The 21,502-nt window shown below is 36.2% G+C and overlaps 2 protein-coding genes across 5 annotated transcripts in view; one reads left to right on the forward strand and one right to left on the reverse strand.

Annotated features, from left to right (window-relative positions):
• Positions 1-21,502, forward strand: part of LOC138715501 (nucleolar protein 12-like) — a 309,079-nt gene that overhangs the window by 104,035 nt on the left and 183,542 nt on the right. The window lies entirely within an intron of this gene.
• The window catches only part of LOC138715500 (uncharacterized), a 140,987-nt gene that overhangs the window by 12,793 nt on the left and 106,692 nt on the right, over positions 1-21,502 (reverse strand). The window contains exons 4-5 of the mRNA XM_069848475.1: positions 19,704-19,922; positions 4,406-4,828 (exon numbers count right to left, since the gene is read on the reverse strand). Of these exons, the coding sequence (XP_069704576.1) occupies positions 4,406-4,828; positions 19,704-19,922 (642 nt within the window). The remainder of the gene's footprint in view (positions 1-4,405; positions 4,829-19,703; positions 19,923-21,502) is intronic.

Below are 21,502 nucleotides of genomic sequence, written 5' to 3' on the forward strand. Positions count from 1 at the left end.
AATATTCGTAATATTATGTTAGGTGAAGAATACAATACGTGGAGTTCTCTGTTTCGTAACTTTATTCATTCTCCTGTAATTTCATCCCTCTTAGCCTCAAATATTTTCCCAAGCACCTTATTCTCTAACACCCTTAACCTCTGAATAATTTCAAGGAAAAATTGTTCCTGGGCCGGGTATCGATCCCGGGATCCTTCGCTTAGCGCTCGAATGCTCTACCGACTGAGCTACCCCAGGAACTATACACGACACCGTCACAATTTTTCCTTTTATATCCACACGACTCAAATGAGCTGACAAGACGCCAGAACTCAACTGTGAGTGCAGACAATTACTGTGTGACTTTAAATTGTTGCTTTCTGTTAAGGAAAAATTGTGACGGTGTCGTGTATAGTTCCTGGGGTAGCTCAGTCGGTAGAGCGTTCGCGCGCTAAGCAAAGGGTCCCGGGATCGATACCCGGCCCCGGAACAACTTTTCCTTGAAATTATTCAAACCTGCTTTACAGGGAGCTACTACCTGAAAGCCAGATTTGTACCCTTAACCTCTGTTTCTGTCTCAAAGTGAGAGTCCAAGTTTCACAATCATACAGAACAACCGGTAATATAACTGTTTTGTAAATTCTAATTTTTAGCCTTTTTGAGAACAGACTAGAACTAGATAGATGACAGAAGCTTCTCAACCGAATAATAACAAGCATTTCCCATATTTATTCTGCGTTTCATTTACTCTTGAATGTCATTTATATGGTTACCGGTACTGTTATTATTAAGTAAAGTGATTATAAAAATTACCGGAATGTGTTCTTTGAAAGCATTAATAGTTATGAAACGTGTTGTGGAGACTGTTTTGATGTTCTGGAAGTCCGTTGATAGGCCTACGCAAGGGTTCGTATCACATACATTCGCATTTACTAATGATTGCAGTAACGTCCTGATAAACGGTTGGCGATGCGCGTTTCACACCCTATATGCGATGGATGGCCGTGAATCCGACGCTGACAGGCAAGCCATCCTTCCCAACCCTACAGGTAAAGTCCCAGCGGCTGCAGACGAACCCGGAGCCCCAAGTCCTTAGAACCTCCAGACATCACCCCAGCCTATTATTACTAATACAGATGACAGATGAAATGAGGGGGGGTGGAGAGGGGAACGGAAGTGTCCCAAGAAAATTCCTTTGCAACGTCTGTTTTGTCCACCACGAATTCCATCACAACCTGACTAGGAATCGAACTCGGACCGCCTGGATAGAAGGCCAGCGCGCTAGCACTGTAGCTACATTCTTGCCTGTACGCGGCTTTTAAATAGATTGTTTGAAATCAAATAAGTTAGGCCTAAAGCAACGAATATTGTAACTGCTAGCTGATTTTGAGTTTAGTCAACTGTCCGAAGACAAGTCCGAATCTCACAAGTGATACCAACAAGGCATCACTTATGAGGCAACTAGGCCAGAAGATAATGGGGTAGGTTGGCCAGTTCCTTGCATTCATCGCCGATTAGCTAAATATTTTTTTAGTTGGTTATTTAACGACGCTGTATCAACTACGAGGTTATTTAGCGTCGATGAGATTGGTGATAGCGAGATGAGGCCGAGGATTCGCCATGCATTACCTGGCATTCACATTACGGTTGGGGAAAACCTCGGAAAAAACCTAACCAGGTAATCAGCCCAAGCGGGGATCGAACCCGCGCCCGGGCGCAACTTCAGACCGGAAGGCAAGCGCCTTAACCGACTGAGCCACGCCGGTGGCCTTAGCTACATATTACACTAATCAGACCAGATGCATACAAACAATTGCTCTTCCTCTGACACATATCGTTATTTTTCAATAAAAATAATCATAATATGGATAATTAAACACATTTTAGAAAATGGTGGCCATTCATTTCGATACAGGCTTCAGTTCTTTTGTGCATATTATCGCACTATAGACTATTGCATCTAATTCCAATTACCAGTTTCGTCCTTCGTACTAGTAACTCATGTTGAAATAATTCTGTACCTACTCTATAAAAGAGTATCTTACGTACTGTAAATTCAATCTTCACTTCTGCCCGACCCGCACAGATAAAATCACTCAGAAGTGCTATCTACTGTCCGTTCAAGTGGTTTTGCCGCAGGGTTATAGAAAAGGGGGGGAAATCACGTGACAGTTAATTACTTCAGGAGGCCCTTTTATTTAAGTTACTTTAAACACTTGTATAATATTACGTAGACGTCCAATTCCTAACAGAAATTAATGTTTTCAGAAAAGAGCTAAGATAGCCCAGCTACTAGACTTTACAAAGGGGCGAACAGAAGCAGGTGGGGGAAACCGGGATGCGACATAGGGAAACGGACACAGTACCCGTACGAAAATATGATTCAATATTGAAAGCTCTTTCGTTACTGGAAAACGCGAACATATTTCTGAAACGTACTATACTCTGTAACTCAGTACTGCTTACGCGCCCTCGGCTCTGTGTCGTGAACGGTTGGAAGTTTACTAGTAGAAGGGGTGGGAGTGAAGTACATTCAAAAACTCAGATACAATAAAAATTGAAGTAAAAATAAAATGATGTCCCTGTACTAGACTGTGCTACTAATCAGGAACAATTGCGAATCAGGTGTGAAACGATTATTTCTGCAATGTTGTAGTGATAGATGGCCATGATTGTTTGAAACTGGACGAATTGTTATACAGTGAATCACTAAATTATTCGGACAATACCCATATATTACTAAATAATATGGCCACATGTGTAAAAAGTATTAATAAAGAATTTTAAGTGAACTGTTGGAAAGTTTACTTTTCAAAGATAATACATAGTGGGTTTAATGTATATTTTTACTTTGATTAGGAAGCAGTAATGGGATTCGAACCCATATACGCCATAATGTGACATCAACATAATTTTTCGGACACCAATCAGAGACCACAGGTAAGTTATCTGCAATCTATAGAATAATGTAGTCAGATACACGAATAGTCAGTAACAGTGTGTGCCTTCAGTAGCTCAGTATTGTGTAGTGGACAGAAACAAATGGGGCGTAGAGGAAAAGACAGTATGTTCGAGCAGCGTCAGTCAGTGGTCTTCCACCATGCAAGGGGAAAATCTTATCGATACATAGCTGATATACTACATATGAAGAAAAGACAGTGGCGGATATTGTTTAGCTATATTCAGAGATGAAGACAGACGTGAATCGTATCTTCACTCAGGACGTCCAAGTACATTTTCCATGCGAGAAGAAGCAATAATAGTACGGAAGGAAAAAAAAATCCTAGATTAAGTGCTCCAAGAATTGCTTCTGAGGTCAATGAAGAATTGGGAAGCTAGTCCATCCCGAGACTATCAGAAAAGTTCTCAGGAGAAACAATTTTCATGGCCGGGTGGCAAGAAACCAGCCCTACATCAACAAAAGAAACAAGAGTAAAATACTACTGTTCGCAAAAGAGTACCTAGAAAAGGATCAGGATTGGTGGAATCGAATTATCCTTTCAGACGAGAGTAAATTTAATATCAGCGAATCAGATGGCCAGATTACAGTATGGCGAAGACCCAATGAAGAGCTTAGAGAGCAAAATATGCAAGCAACAGTTAAGCATGATGTCGGCAGTGCAATGGTATGGGGGTGTATGTCCGCAAGCGGAGTTGGAAATCTAGTGTTCATTGACGGAAAAATGGACAAGTATTCATACTTTCTACTCCCGAAGGATAATCTACAACAAAGTGCGGAAAAAATGGGGGTTTATGACCGGTTTCCATTCTACCAAGATAGTAACTACAAGCGTACATCCTATATTGTACAACTCTGGTCGCTGTACCACTGCCCCAAGGTACTCCATCCTCCTCCGCAGTCTTCAGACATGAATGTGATTGAACTTTTATGGGACAGGTTTGAAAAACACATGAGGAAACCTCCAATAAAATGAAAACAACATCTTAAGGAGAGGCTTCAGAAAGAATGGCGAAACCTGTGCAAGGTTTACACAAGAAAATTGGTGCAGAGTATGTCTGAATGATTAGCAGAAGTTATAAACATGAAAGGGAAGCCAGCCAGGTATTGAATATTTTTTTACAGATACAGAACTAATTTTATTTAGAAAGATGTCCTGTGTCCGAATAATTTTGTTAACCAAAGAATGACTTAAGTTTCAATTGATTGTGAATTTTGTTTCTGTTTATAACTATTAACGTATATGTTTCATTAAGATATGATTGTATATATGTGAGAAGAGTAAAGAATTATATTTTTCCTTTCAAAGGTTATGTGTAAAGAGACAAATGTCCTTAGTGCACTTATGCCACTCATGTCCGAATAATTCAGTGACTCACTGTATGTGGTTGTTGACATTGCATGAGCGCAATAGTAAGCGAAATAAAATACATCTTTAGAGAGATTAATGGCAATCTGCGTACTCACCGCTATAGAAGTAAGTGTACTCTTCATCTTGTCTGTTACACTCCGGACGTTCTTCATTAATGTCTGTTCACCAATCTGCAATGCATTTATCATTGGCTGTAAGACCTTCTGGATCATTGAAATTTGTCCTCGAATCATCCGATTTAACATGTTGATGATCAACGTTATTCTGATCTGTAGATATGTTGTTATGATGTTGATCTTCGTCTGTATAATCTTCAGTTGGTCGAATACGGCCGTCAAGAACCTCTGCAGTGGAATTTCCGCTTTTGTTATAGAGATAAGCAACTTTAGTAAGATAATATGGAGTTGCTGAAATCCTGCTGTAAGTTGAGGTCTCACTGTGTCCAACATTCCGTTTACACGGTTGATCAGATCTTTCGTTTTCTTCGCTATTTCCTTCGGAATGTAAGTGACCATATCCTGTAACATCACATGATCATGTAAGAATAATTCACTATTATACAAAGACTTTCTCGAACAAGAATCTACCGCAACGTATGTCAGTCTGCCTGATGGAATATTTGACAGGAGGACGTCGCTTCATTCTGGCTGAAAGGAAATCTATCTGTCTGTCTTAAAGCCAAATTATCACCAGGGTCGTACTGAAAGTCATGAGCAACCCTTGCTATGAAATTAATTTTTATTTTTTAGACAAATCAGGTACATATTTTAATCTACAGACTTTTCTGTCACTTTTCAACATAGTCTCCATTTGTTTGCACACATTTTCCCCACATTTTATGAATTCTGACTTCACAGGCAACAATGATCTAAAGTTATAGGTCAATTGTTAAAGTAATAAAATTAAATATTTGAAATATTTTCTTTCCGATAACATGTTTAGGACTGTATATAGCAATAAAAATAAATAATTTGTTCTAAAATTACAAAACAATGGTGGGTGGTAGAAAAATTCTGACTTCATTACTGGAATCGGCAGATGAAATTACACAAGAAACAGCGGGAATTGTACATTTAATAAAATCACTGTTGACCAGTGTTATTATAGTTGTTTCATAATTATTTTGTGCGAGATCGTGCGTATTTGCTTGGTTTCCGCACAAAACCAATCCGCGAAAAGTTTAAAAATTCCACATTTAGTATTCCCAACCTAACACACATAACAATTTCCCTATTCTTACCGCTTAAGCGTCATATTCATTTTACTGCTTTAGGCTTTTAACATATTATTTTTAGAGATTCAATATAGTAATAATTATAAATTGGAAACTTACCACTGCAATTTCACCTAAATTGCACTGTTAATTATTGTTTTTAAATATTTGCAAAAATTAAGTAAACTCTACAACTCCACTAAAGTTACTGCATTCGTGATGCAAGTAACATTAAGGAAGCCGTGAAAAAATCAACAAGATTCCAGATGCCGATGTTATTACTGCAATATGTTATATAAATAATATTGTTAAAATATTAAAATGAAAAATAAATAGTTTGTTTTAAGTTCGCATTTATAGACTGGGGGAAAAAAAAGACAGACGTATATCACGGCCTGCTGGAGTATAGTAAACACAGAAAACATTTTAAAGCAACAATGTTGAAGATAGATATTTTTGTTTTGCAAATTTGCCGTCATTGAACAGAAACCAAGATGGAGATATCATTGCAACTAATTAGAAATTCCTCTTTCAGGTATGTAATAAACGATCTTCGCACAAAATAATGTACGATACACGAGCGGTATGTTTTCTTTCAATTCTCGGAAATTAAAAAAGCTCAACTAAGTTTCGCTTTTTCAAACTTTTCCTCGAACATGACAACTTCAACATACCGCTCTTGTAACGCATATTACTAATAAACTTAGAAAAAGTAGTGATTTAAAAATTAACTTATTAAGAGAAAGATTTTCAGTACAATAATTTTATTACAAAACGCAGCAAAATCAAAAAGCTAAGAAAATGGCTTAATAAGGGAAAATTTTCAGGAAAATATATATAATTATAGCAGCATAGGCCTAATAATTGCAAGACAACAAAATCACAATCACTAAGATAAAATTTTTTGCTTATTAAGGGGAAGAAAGTTTCATCACTACCCTGGATGCTACACATAACATCAAGTATGTATGCGGTTCGACGTTCAGTGATCAAAACACAGGCCGATGTGTTTCACCATAATAATAGCGAAGTACCGTAAATCGTAGTTCGTCAACAACCCCTCCCGCTCCAACAGACCATCCTTCGATGTGCGCCTGAATGGAGACGCTTAAGAAGTGCAGTAGCGGCTCGTCGTAAAGAAAATGGGTGAAGAGCTGTTCACATACACAAATGCATGAACAGTTTTGCTAATATAATGAGAAGGCCTACTATTCGTAAACTACGTACAATTTTACTAGTTCTGGAACACATGAAAAGAGGAAAATTAATTTATTTCAGGACTGACCCAATTTCTTGCATACAAAGTCAATCCTGTCTTTTAAAGCAGCAAACCTGTCATAATGTCTTCATGAAATTTCTCAGTTCAACTGAAGGTGGACATTATATCTCTATGCAAAGCTATGGGGCTAATGATGAAAGTCTCTTCTGTTATGTGGCATTCCAAATGAAATTTTCAATCTTTTCAAAGAGATAAGCTTCTTTCATCGGAATAATTTAAGTTATTTTATACAACTTCTCTATTTTTAGCACTTTTTAAAACAAACAACAAATGGAACTGTAGGACGTCAGAATTTAAAACATCTTTTCCACCCTCATATTTATGTCTGCAAAACGGCATTTCCAATATATTACAAACCATGCCATTTCCGGGATACATATTTCGCACTCATTTATTAATATTTTGTGCGAGATCGTGCGTATTTGCTTGTTTTTTCGGCACAGAACCAATACGCGGTAAGTGTGAAATACCACATTCAGTATTCCCAACGTAACACACATAACAATTTCCCTCTTCTTACCGCTTAAGCGCGACATTCATTTTACTGCTTTAGGCTTTTAACATATTATTTTTAGAGACGTTTAACATAGTAATAATTATAAATTGGAAACTTACCACTGCAATTTCACCTAAATTGCACTGTTAATTATTGTTTTTAAATATTTGCAAAAATTAAGTAAAGTCTTCTACTCCACGAAAGCTATTGTATTCCTGATACAAGTAACATTAAGGAAGCCGTGAAAAAATCAACAAGACTCCAGATGCCGTTGTTATTACTGCAATATGTTATATAAATAATATTGTTAAAATATTAAAATGAAAAATAAATCATTACATAACCTTACCGTTTGTTTTAAGTTCGCATTTATAGACTGGCGGAAAAAAAAAGACAGACGTATATCACGGCTGCTGGAGTATAGATATTTTTGTTTTCTAAAGTTGCCGTCATTAAACAGAAACCAAGATGGAGATTTCATTGCAACTAATTAGAAATTCGTCTTTCAGGTATGTAATAAACGATCTTCGCACAAAATAATGTACGATACACGAGCGGTATGTTTGTTTTCATGTTCTCGGAAATTAAAAAAGCTCAACTACGTTTCGCTTTTTCAATCTTTTCCTCGAACATGAAAACGTCAACATACCGCTCTTGTAACGTATATTACTATTCTATGTATTGGTACCTAAGTATTTGTATAATAGCGCTACAGTCATTAAACATACAATACACTACGATGTAGGATTAATACACTGTATACACTTATCACTAATATACTCTAAATACATTAAATAATAAGTTAATAAGTACTAAACTACATGTGTACATTTACGAGCGCGTTAAACTTTCAAGTAGGCCTACAAGAGCTGGAACAAAACTGGCAAACTCATGAGAAGAAATAATACACGCTGCGGAAAACAACTTTTAAACTTTACGAATGTATGTGGCGTGCATTCCTGATAAAATAACATATAGCCAACTTATTTACCGCTGCATGGGTGGCTGCTTAGACACAAGGAATGAGGATACTTTTCTCGAGTCAGGTAGTAGGCCTACATACTGTAAAATCTCACAGCCCTTCAACAATAGCCCCCGGCCTTGGAGACCAGCTTCAACCCTTCTGTAACATTAGGTCTGCAAACTGGTTACTCCACCTACAACAAGTCTGACAGTTCCCTGTAACTGAAAAACTCAGAAACTCACTTCACTCATACAATCTTCCTTTAGTGCGTGACGTCACGTTACCATGGAAACCAAGTGCTGTTTGAGAATGGGAGCCCAAATATTTTCACCTCTACAGTATTAGCACAGTCTAATAGATACAGTCGCGCAACTCATACATATAAAATATGCCAACATTTGACAGCTGGCGCGACAGTAGCCCTCTAGCGGCAGGCAAGTTAACAGTGTGCACACGACATATGATAACACATCAGAAAACGGGTTTTGCGTAATTTATTTTATATGTTTATGCTATACAATAAGTGTATATGGTTCTTATTAATTCTACTTTAGAATCCTGGAAGAATTTCACACACAGTTAATCTACAAGTTTCAGAAGCTGGGAATAAACGTAATTCTTTCTGCTCCTTACAACTGAATCATGGCCCTGATCACGTATCATGGTTTGAAATAATATAATTGTTCGTGCGTGGTCGGTTAATTCAATTCATTCCTAAATATATTTATAAATCATTGGAACTTCGTATTTCCTGTCAGAAGAGTAAAAATTAGTAGCTTCAAAATTGTAGGGCATATCTTGTAGGGTACATCGCGTGGTGAACTCCTCTCCCCATTTCCTGAGAAATTAACGATTTTGCATACCGCAAATTGGGGTAAACTCGGCCGCTGAGGTAAACTTGAAAATAAAGAAAAAGGGAGGATTTAAACATTAATATGAAGTTCATTATTTTTCCATTTCTTAAGAACCGGTATTTCCTTTATTATTTTGTGTCACAAATAGTGCTGATGTTACGGTTTAAATTTTTATGGCAAGTTTACTGCATTTTACATTACATTTCCAGTTTTCACACATAATGCCTAATTTTAACTTATCCTACCTATATAATACGTAATTTACATGCACTTACTGTTACTATGACGTAGGTGAGAACAAATAAATGAACACACAATTTTGTTGAAAAAATTGTAACTTCAATTAACTCAGAAAATGTAGGCCTAATTTTGTTTTCAGATCAGAAGTGGTGTAAGTCAAAAATGGGTAATGAGGGTTAAAGTAAACATTCTGTAAAATACAGCGCAAAGTGGCAGTTAATATTGAATGTATTTAAACTATTAATAGTCAGTGAATAGCACGAAGGATATATTAATTGCAACTTTGCGCTGTATTTTACAGAATTTTTACTTTAAACCTCATTACCTGATTTTGACTTACACCACTTCTGCACTGAACGACTCAAATAATCACTGGGAATGTAAAATCAACACCAAAAACAGTCAAGCAAATTATTACAGAAAAGATTGCTTTTTATATTAAATTTAAAAAAAAGCTCTTTTATTTTTTGAGAACTTAATACGTCTGCCACATGAATCTACACCAACACATCAGAAATTTATCGACACAGTCTGGATTTATTCAAGAAGTGAATATTTTGCAAAAGGATTACTATACTCCATGAATTCTTGCAAAATTAACACCATGATACCTACTTGAATGCTATATAACATTCAACTTTTGAAAAATATAAATAAAAAACACGAATCAAAAATTATGGAATTACTTGCATTAAAAACTGTAGATACATTATCAAAAATCGGAATGGTTACACATTTACACATGATCTCTGCAAAAAAATAATATACTGTAACAGGTATTTACTTTGTTTTTATTTAAACTCTCCTTCCTGACATACAAATAGGTAACTGATAACTAATAAATGTTTTATAAAACACAATACGTAGGCTACCTACAACGTGGATTATTGGTTATGACTGAGTTATGATTTTGTCTCGGTCTTTAGAGAATCTGAAGAACGACAAATTCGGAGATTTAAACTTGTTGTTACTGCAATTTTCGTCATTGCACACATTGCCTTTATTCCGACGCATGATTAAAACGTTGTTATAACATCTCGCATACCTTTAAAGCACGTGCTGGCTGTATCAACCCTATGACCAGTGCCTTGCCTGCCGCTTGGGCGCTAGTGTCGCGAATGTTGGCAAAAAAAAGTGTTGAAGTTGCGCGACTGTATATATTAGACTGTGGTATTAGGTCTATAGGTTTCAATAGACACCGCTCGGCGCTCGTAACAGTTGACATTATCTTATTCGGCGGACGGTTACAGGTACTATTTATAACTAAACACTGTTAATAACGACTGAAAATAAAACTTTTTTTTTTAATTTTAGAAATACGGAACCGGTAATAACTAGAATTAATTATTAATACGAGATAAAATTGTGTTTTACACGTAAATAGGTGAAATGGTACTTCACCTGAATAACCGCCCCTGAAGAAGTGGGGGAAATAACCTTCCCATAAGACTCTCAATAAACTCAACGGGTGATTTCTAGTGTAGTAATACCAATTTTGGGTGGTGGATATGGTAATAATCAGGCTTAGGATCCAATGTATGCACGGCTTGACTATAGAGTTCCTTGAACATAGTAGACAGCCACACTGTGAATGTAAACAACGACGTCCATGTGCTGCGTTATATTCTGCTGTTAATAGGTACGGTGGAAAATGAAGTAGGATACATATTTCACAACTTTTCATGTCCCTCGGAGACGTAGAAGGCGTTAGCGTTACCATGGACATACTTGCAACTAGTTCGAAAAAACTTTTCACTATGAACTGAAAATGCACTGTGATGGCCTGAGTTCGTTTCGTAGGGAGAGACGGAAGAATACTGTAGCTCTGATCACGAACCGGATTGTACTCTAACGCACAGGTAAACAAAACTCAACGCGCCACCTCACTCCATCTGTATTCCGTTGCACTGTAACTTCACTTCATTCTTAAGTTGTCTCGGATCCTAAACCTGGTAATAATAATAATAATAATAATAATAATAATAATAATAATAATAATAATAATAATAATAATGGTTTATTTTAGCTGGCAGAGTTGAGGCCATAAAGCCTTCTCTTCCACTCAACCAGCAAAAAGTATGCATACATATGTATGAACTTACAAACTACAAAGAATAAAACAAGGGTCACTTGTGAATTAAACCGTAAAAAACTTATTCATTTAGTGTTCTGCCGAAGAGCAGGACTTTCACTGCAAACCCAGCTTTCTCCAATCTTTCCTATTTTCTGCCTTCTTTTCGTTTCCTCATATGATCCATATATCTTACTGTCTACCATCTGATATCTTCTTCTGCCCCGATCTCTTCTCCAGTTCACCATTCCTTCCAGTGCATCCTTCTGTAGGCAGTTTCTTCTCAGCCAGTGGCCCAACCAATTCCCTTTCCTCTTCCTGATCAGTTTCAGTATCATTCTTTCTTCGCCCACTCTTTCCAACACAGCTTCATTTCTTATTCTGTCTGTCCACTTCACACGTTCCATTCTTCTCCATATTCACATTTCAAATGCTTCTATTCGCTTCTGTTCACTTCGTCGTAATGTCCATGTTTCTGCCACATACAATGCCACAATCCAAACAAAGCACTTCACTAGTTTCTTCCTTAGTTCTTTTTCCAGAGGTCCGCAGAAAATGCTTTTTTTGTATTAAAAGTTTCCTTGGCCATTGCTGTCCTCCTTTTGACTTCCTGGCAGCAGCTCATGTTACTGCTTATAGTACACCCCAAGTATTTGAAGCTGTTCACTTGCTCTACTGCTTCATTTAGAATTCGCAAGTTTACCTACTGTATTTTTCTTCCTATGACCATGCTATACTAAAATACTATGAACTATTAATTAGACAATGAAATACAAACTGTGTAGCAGAATTAAACTAAAATACATAGAATGTTAATATATTTCAAATAATGTTAGATAATAGGAAGAGATTATTGAGAGACAATTTTGAAAATACAGCGCTATTAGGATGCATGTCTAAAGAAAGAAGTTACCACATAGTCAGTTAAGTCAGTATAATTAGAATGAATTGCTAAGAAGGTTATCCTTTAAGCTATTTTTAAAATGTTTATCGTCTTGCAGCCCCTAATATTTTGTGACAAGTAATTCCATTGTCGCGAGGTGGATACTGTAAAAGATGATGAATAACAAGATGTTCTATGAAGAGGTATACTTAGCGTGCCACAGATAAGTGATCTGGTATTTACGCCGTGGTTAGAGTATAGATAAGAGAAACGAGATGAAAGGTAATTTGGTGTTGAGGTGTGCAGAATTCGAAAGAGTAAAGACAAAGAGTGCAAAGCTCTACGTTCTTTGAGTCAGAACCACGAAAGACTTGCGAAGGACGGTAATATGTGATCATATCGTCGGATGTTGCACTCGTATCTGACGCACATATTCTGAACTCGCTGTAACTTGGCTGACAGTTCAGAACTTAGGTCACTTAACAGGACGTCACAATAATCGAAGTGCGGCATTACTAGGGTTTGTACTAGGGTAAGTTTTAGTTGCTGGGGCAAGAAGTTTCTTAAGCGACTCAAACAGTGAATGGAGGAACAGATTTTTTTATTGTTTAACTTGAAAATTTCATGATATAATATAATATTGTTTTATTAATTCAGTCTAATTGACATATCACAAATATAAAAAAGTCAATAACATTTACCCATGTAAGTGATCATTGTGTACTATACAATATAAAAAAAAATTAAAAATTAAGCATTTTCGCCCTTCGGGCATCATCGGGCATCATCGGGCTTTTTTACATACAATATCTTGTACATTTTGTCTCATATTGTGGAACGAATGATTAATTACAACCTTTTTGATAATGAAAATAATAACTATTTAAAACTGACTTATGGTAATTAACAATCTAAAATTAATGTACAGATATGAAAATTTAATACATAATAATGATACATAGGTGTCATTGACTTTTTATATTTGTGATATGCCAATTAGTCTGAATTAATAAAACAATATTATATCATATTATATTGACTATCTGAACATTTCAACATGCTTTCTAAGATATTGAAAATTTCAATTTAGATTACTATCGAGAAAGAAAGCAAGATTTTTTTACGACAGATGAATAAGGGATTAGTGTATTGTTAAGTGTAACAACTGAAAGATTACTGTTATTAAGAGAGTTAACTAAACGTTTATGTCCAATAATTATAGCTTGAGTCTTACTTGGATTGACTGGTAATAATTGTTTGAAATTAATAACCACAAATAGTTCAAAGTATTTGTAATATTTTATATACACTTATTTTTATAAATTAAACATTGGAGCTTTTAATATATTTAATCTACCTCATACTTGCAGGATCAAGTGTACTTCCACAGTAATTACAATGTTAACGATACTGGGTAGTGATTCCTATAAGATTAACGAATATTAGTACAAAAGTTTAGTTTAGTATTTATAGTCTTTCAGTGCTCAGAGTGAAATAAAAATTGTCATGGTTATACGGAATCTTCCAACAGATGTTCATCCGCGAGTGTCTCTCACATCTTCTAAGAAAATTTGCATTAAAACCCATTAGTTCTTATGAAATTGCTGTATTTCGCTCTGCAAGGATTAACCTCTAACCAGTTATATAGTGACTTCAAAAATATCTCACTGAACGGCAAGCAAGACTGACTCATAGACTTACTAAATAACCGCTAGACCGCTAGACCGCTCACTGGCGCTAGTGTTATATTCCCAAATTGAACAGTCGACGAGCGGCCATTTGTTTGGTAGAGCTGAATAAGTATGGTTCTTTCGTGTGCTGCTTTTTATTGCAGCAATGCACACGGATGTAACGATAAAGAAGGAAGGAATGTTATATTTCACTGGTTAGTTAATCCTTAATTTCTACGACGATTTTTTCTCCATGTTATGTTACAGAAGACAAACTATTGTACTTGCCATGTGACTCTTCATGCTTCAAGTTTCCTTTGAGCAAAGATTCCCTTAACCGAAAGTGGATAGGTGCAATCCGCAGAGAGAATTTCTACCCTACATTGAATCATTCATTGTGTTCAACTCATTTCGAAGACAGTAGTTATCTTTCAAACTACGTTATTATACACTGTTATTGTCCTTCACTCACTCCATATCATTCATTTTCTTCAAACAGCCGTTGTTTCAGTGCATACATGAATACTAAAATTATTCACCGAACTTAAAGTTACAGAAACTGCATAAATTATAAAAAGTTAATTTTTTAATATAACTGATTGGAAGTAATTCCTGTCTTAGTTACGGATTAATGAAACATTTCCTTATGCTATTGCTGCTGCTACTGCTATTATTACTACTACTATTCCTACTGCTGCTGCTACTACTAGTACTTTTTTGACTTCATACAGCAGTTTAACCTACTGAATTAAAAAGTTGACATATTAATTCTCTTATTAACCGTGGTTATGAATGTTCACATTCAGAGTTCCTATGAAAATGATGCAAGTCTGAACAGAGTACCTATGTCTGACAGCTAGGGTTGCCGGGTATCCCAATTTAGGCGGGATTCTCCCAATTTCCTGGTTGAGTCCCGATTAAAGGCAATCGGGATTGACAAAAATCCCGATTTTACAGATATTAGCCTTGAACATATTTAAACAAATTAGTCTGTATATCCTATTATCCGATATTTTCATTTATATAAACATAGAGATAATCCGCGGATATTTAGGAAGTCTTTGAGGTAGCCCAGCTGATTGTTGTAAAGCAACTAAACTCGCAAAATAATACTTCTTCTACTTCTACAGCATTGTCGATTATTCCGTTCCGGTCCCTAGTCGCTGTTCTCGCAATTAGTAAACATTGTGTATTTCAAGTGCGTTGACTGGCAAGAAAGATGGGATTTTGATATCGTACTTTACAGTAATAACAGAGACATACAATTATTGCTGCGTTTTATAGTTTAGTGAACTATGTTTAAACATGGATTCATCGTCAGATAGTGAAACTGTTGCAGTACCGGTTCCAAAATTAATTTATTAGTAAATTGTTAAAACATAGGCTATTCGCGGTTAGTAAAAGAAAAAATTATTGTAGTGTTCACTGTACTGCGTGTCCTTCGTATTTTAGTGTTTCTCACGGAGGCGAATAGACCTATTACATTAAAAAGCACGCGAACACTATGCAGAAAACTGCTATAAATCTTATGGTAGGCTAAATTGTTGATAAGTTTAATGTCCTAGGTTAGCTTCTGATATCCCAATTTCCCTCGGAGAAAACCCAGCAACTCTGCTGACAGCAGAAACGCGGTATTAAAGGTAGACAGACATCGCAAAGGAAGTATTGTTCCTTTAAATAAAAACATTTAGCTTTCGGATACGCAATACAACACGTATTCAAATAGCGGTTTCGAAATCCCGCGCGTTTTCTTCCAAACAAATGGCGGCTTTCTGCTGCTTCAATTTGGGAACATATTTCTCACTTCTCCGCTACGGCGTGGTAGGGGCTCGGACTGACTGCGCCTGCAGCGAACTACGATCGAGATGGTATCTTAGAATAGCGAAGCGGGGTCGTTTGTATAGCCGCAAGGAGCATTTTCCGATCCTTCTCAATTTATTTTCTCTCTATATAAATTAAAATTAATGACTGGAAGTATCTGTATTATTTTGTACTTTTTTTTTTTAAACACAGAATAAAAGATTGAAATTTTCACACCAGATCACTACCCAGTTCCAGGCTTTTTCTCCCGCTAAATTTTCATAAGTCCCTTAAGTGGGACAGCGTGGCTGAAGTGAGACAAGTGACCTTTAGTTAGGGGCTCACACTAAGGTTAAGATAATTTCCAAGAGTCCTTGCAAGGACGCGATAAATATCGTATACTTTTGACCTTACACTTTCTCTTTCCTACCTCCTTTTATTTATTCACTTCAAAAATTCCACATGGTTTAGCTCATGTGGTAGCTATTAGGTTACATCTATTTTCGACTTTTCCGTTTCAGATTTATCTTAAGTTTCTTCACTGGAACTGTTAAAACGGAGTGAGACAAGTAGCCAACAGTCTTGGAGCTCACAAATTCAGTTTTTCTCAGTCCCAAATTCCCTTGCAGAGACGCGTTTCGCGTACTTTTAAAAGTGTCTCCTCCCATTATGGTGCCCGCTGTCGTTAGCCTGCTTGAAAGCAACCGGAATCCTACTCATTCCGGGGAGATAGATCAAACCACGAGATACGTGGCATGTTACACATAAAACTTACATCTTTCGTTCCCCAATCCCGTCACCTGTGGCCCTTGGATATATAGACGTATTTACGAAAATATACTTCAATAATTGTTTTGGGATCCCATATTAATAAGTAGGGCTAGAATTTTGATGAAATTGCATCTTTTTTTCTAGTAAGCCAGAAACATGGCTGCTTTAGTATTTATATGTTATGTGATAAACTGTGTTTTAAGACATATTTGAAGACCTCCCTCAAAGAAGGTTGTATATCAACGGCTTTTGCATATGATATACAACATTCTTTGAAGGAGGTCTTCATTTGTTAGGGCATTTTTTTTTTTGCCTGTTTCAACTCATAAGACCATCTTTTGTTTTATTCGGACATTTTTTAGGCATTTTCATTTAATTTTGGCCACAAATCCCCATTATTAATATAAAATAATGTTTATTTCCTTTGATATTTGTCTACATATTTTGTCCATTAATAACCATTATTTTTTTATTTGGTTATTTAACGACGCTGTATCAACTACGAGGTTATTTAGTGTCGATGGAATTGGTGATAGAGATATGATATTTGGCGAGATGAGGCCGAGGATTCGCCATAGATTACCTGACATTTGTCTTATAGTTGGAAAAAACCTCGGAAAAACCCAACCAGATAATCAGCCCAAGCGGGAGTCGAACCCGCGACCGAGTGAAACTCCGGATCGGCAGGCAAGCGCCTTAACCGACCAAGCTACGCCGATGGTTAATACCCATTATTTTGTATACTATTTTAATCTTTTTCTACACAAATATTGCCATTTTAACGTAGTACAATCCAACCATCCCTTCAATATAGATTCCTCTATACCTGCTAATTCCGGTAAGAGTGGCCTTGTGGTGAGCTACATGGAAATTACATCAGGTAAAATAATTAATTAAAGTGTACCACTTAGAAAAAATTATGTAAAATTAAATAAACTTAAATGTTGGGACTATTCGTAGAATTTAATTTAATTACTAGTCTAGATATTAGGTGTATATGTACGTGAACGACCACAAATATTCTCAGAAAATGCAGAATCTAAATTTCTAAAATTTTATAAGAATTGGAACTCACAATTGGACAAAAATTACAAAGTACCACAACAAGACTTATTATAACTTAAATATCTGATAAAGGTATAAAAAAGCTTACTAATAATATTTTTAAGAATTCACTTTTTAATTTAAATTAAATTTTCAAAATTTTAAAATTTTCACACATTATTTCATAACTCCAGAACCATTAGAGACAGAATTCTGAAATTTTGTACACTGATTTAACATGCATTTATGCACAAGGTAGACTACAATAATGCCCATTTCTTTGAAAGTAGAAAAATTAGGTCACAAAACTTTATATAAATTTGAATATATTTTATATAGAACAAATAAAGAATCAATTGTATTAAAATAAACAACTCTACATGTCTGAGAGTAGTCTACTTTTCAGAAATAAGTGTTTATTACATGCAGGAACAATATTAAAGATGTCGGAGAGACCGTAACGATGTTATGGTTACCAAATGATGTAACTGCAGAATTTTTTTGTTTTTTTTTTCATACTGTGATAAAACTGGTTTGAAAAATATTATTAGTAATCTTTTTATAATTATACTAGCCGTACCCGTGCGCTCCGCTGCACCCGTTAGAAATAAATATAAAGTAATTACATAATTAAAATAGGACATTTGATCCAGGGAACATTCGTGTTTGATAGAAGGATAAATCGTTTAATATGTTACTTAATATAAATTGCATCCTAATAATTAAAATGCGATCATTTTGGTCCAGAGACACTCATTTGGTGCAATGACAATTCCTTTAACCTGTTTCTTAATTTTTATTACATGCAACCATATTAATGAAGATTGACATCATTTAGATTTAATGTGTATATTTTATTTTACTTGTTATAGGTTTCCATTTAATTATGGTAATAACTTAATTTTAACCCTTGTTTTCTACGTATTCAGTAAATGGCGCTTGGGCCACTATGGTTCTGAACCCTTCAAATAACTTAAATTATATTATATAATATTACATATTATATTATATTATATTATATTATATTATATTATATTATATTATATTATATTATATTATATTATATTATATTATATTATATTATATTATATTATATTATATTATATCAGAAGTTACTGTAATAACATTATACCATTATGTCCATCTAGAGAAACTACACTTTCCAATGGTGAAATAATAATTAATTATACAAATCGGTTAATTTAGCTTTCGATATTACTTCATACAAACACAGAAACATTGTCTGTAGGCTATCTTTCATAGCTTTCGATTGTTGCTGTCCAAGGCCCCTTATAGACGAAGCCATTTGTTTTTAATTCATTACACGGCCTTAGATGGTAGTTATTTTAATTTTAAAACTCATTTATGTCATTAAATATCAGTCCTATCAAAATTTTTCAAGGAAAAAAACGTATCGCAAATTATTTTTAAAGAAACTTTTGTTATGTAATATGTTTCACAAAAATCAATAATAAGCGAGATATTTCGATTTATTTAATTCAGGCCCCCTTATAACCCCCCTTTTAAATAATGTATTTTGAATGCCATATAGCCTAAAATCTAAGTTACAACGAACTTCATTTATATTCCAATTTTCATCGAAATCCGTTCAGCCATTATCGCGTGAAAAGGTAACAAACGTACAGACAGACAGACATACAAACAAAAATTTCAAAAAAGCGATTTTCGGTTTCAGAGTGGTTAATTATATATGTTAGGACCAATTATTTTTTGGAAAATCGAAAATTACCAGAAAAATTTCGGCTACAGATTTATTATTAGTATAGATTAAATATTTAACTTCTAATAAGTCTTGTTGTGATACCTTGTAATTTTTGTTCAATTGTGGGTTCATTTTCTAATAAATTTTAGAAATTTAGAGCCTGCATTTTCTGAGAATATTTGTGGTCTTTCACGTACATAGCCTATACCCTTGAGTAGTACAAAACCTCCTTTCCTATTAAGCCAATTATGTAAGAACAATTTTAGGCCATTTTAAGGGCATTTTTTTTTTTTTAGATTTTTAGGTTATAAATGCATTGTTTTAGGATATTTTTTCATGATTTATAATCCTAGCCATATTAATAAGCTCACATGTGGTGCGTTACCTGAGCGAAGTTGGCGTTGCGAATGGCGGTCTTCATCGCTATTGCCGGCACTCTGGCGAAAGAAGTGCTGAAGGATGTTATCACATTCTGTATGTCCTGCAGCAGCCCCATCGCCGTCGTAGTAAGCGCTGCTGTTGCCGCTGCAGTCTGTATAGCTTTTTGCGCCAGTGGTATGTCCCCATTTTTCACACTCTGCAGGGTGTTGTAAGCTTCTTGCACCTGGAAGTGAATTACAGTGAATGAAGTGGCTAATGTTCTGTTGAATTATTGTACAATTTCAAGCTAAGTCTCGTCTTATTGTTGTGCCTGATTGCTGCCTTCCTGACAAGTGATTCTTCCACATTCTATCAGATCTACCCCTCTCCTTGAAAATATGTTCAGACGTGGGCACTATAAAATTTAGCTCCCAACACGATCGGTAAAGCTCAAAAACATCTTGCAAAAATACTAAGGTTGGATAAAAAGTAATGGCAACAGTTCGATATTTCTGACATGGCTTTATTCACAGGGGTACAACATTTACGTATCTTCTATATAGTCGCCCCCCTTATTTATTGCCTTTTTCCAAAATGTTTGGAAGGCGTCGTACACCATCAGCGCATCCATCTTTGTTTATGTTCTGTATTGACCGCCCTATAGCACGGATAAGTTCATCTCTGGTATTGTACCGGGTCTCTCGCAGTGGTTCTTTCACTTTGTTGAAAAGATCGTAATCGCATGGATCATATCGGGTGAGTACGGTGGATGTTCCAGAATCTCCCATTGCCAGCGGCGCAAGAGATCCTTGACAGCAGCAGTGGTGTGACTCCTTGCATTATCATGAAGAATGATGGGGTTCTGTACCACCAAGTGTCGTCGATTTTTCCTGAGGGCTGGACGAAGGTGGTGCTGCAGGAACCTGCAGTAGTAATCCGCGTTTGCCGTCTGCCTTGGAGGTACAGCGTGGCGCAGTATTACCCCGTCAATGTCATACAGCACAATGAACATCACCTTCACAGCACTTTGTGTAGGCGCACTTTCTTCGGACGAGAAGAACCTGGATGCTTCCATTCATTTGATTGACGTTTCAAGTTTGGTTGGTTCGTATGAGCGAACCCAAGTTTCGTCCATAGCGACGATTCGTACAGGAAAGCGTCACCTTCCCTTTGATACCGGTCTAACAAGGCCTGTGCGATTGCATAGCGGTGCCATTGTTAAACCTCGAAAATTTCATGGGGTATCCAACGCCTTGTAATTTTGCGGTAACCCAGAATGTCTTGCAGCACAGTTTTGTGACATACTCCGACTTCCGCTGCTAACTCACGCGCAGTCCATCGGCGATCAACATCCAACAGGGAAGCAAGGAGTTGAACTGAGTTGTCCTCCACGCGGGGTCGTCCTGTACGGAGGTAGTCCTGAACGGCATTCCTGCCTTCCCGGAACGCAGTCCCTGAAAACATTCTTGTGCACTACGACCTCGTGTCACTTCAATTTTGATCCAGGAACGTTGCTCTAGTTTTATAAACGTGGTCTTAGGGCGCTCGCACTATCCCTATGAAAGTCAACGTTCTACACACTGCAGTAGATTGACAGAGTACTGTCGCCGCTGGCTGCACTAACTCATCTAACAGTCCTTGTTCATGTCCACACAACTGGCAGCTGTCGAACGCACCATCGTCACGTGACAGCAGTGTTGCCATAACTTTTTATCCAACCTATGTAAATACCTTAAAATCTTTCGGTAACTCTTTCTCTAGTGTGTTGGAATACTTGTGATTGATACACCCTTTGTCACCCTTCACGTGTTCTTGTTTTCTAGA

Source organism: Periplaneta americana, chromosome 15 (genome assembly GCF_040183065.1).
Source record: "Periplaneta americana isolate PAMFEO1 chromosome 15, P.americana_PAMFEO1_priV1, whole genome shotgun sequence".
Classification (NCBI taxonomy): domain Eukaryota; kingdom Metazoa; phylum Arthropoda; class Insecta; order Blattodea; family Blattidae; genus Periplaneta; species Periplaneta americana.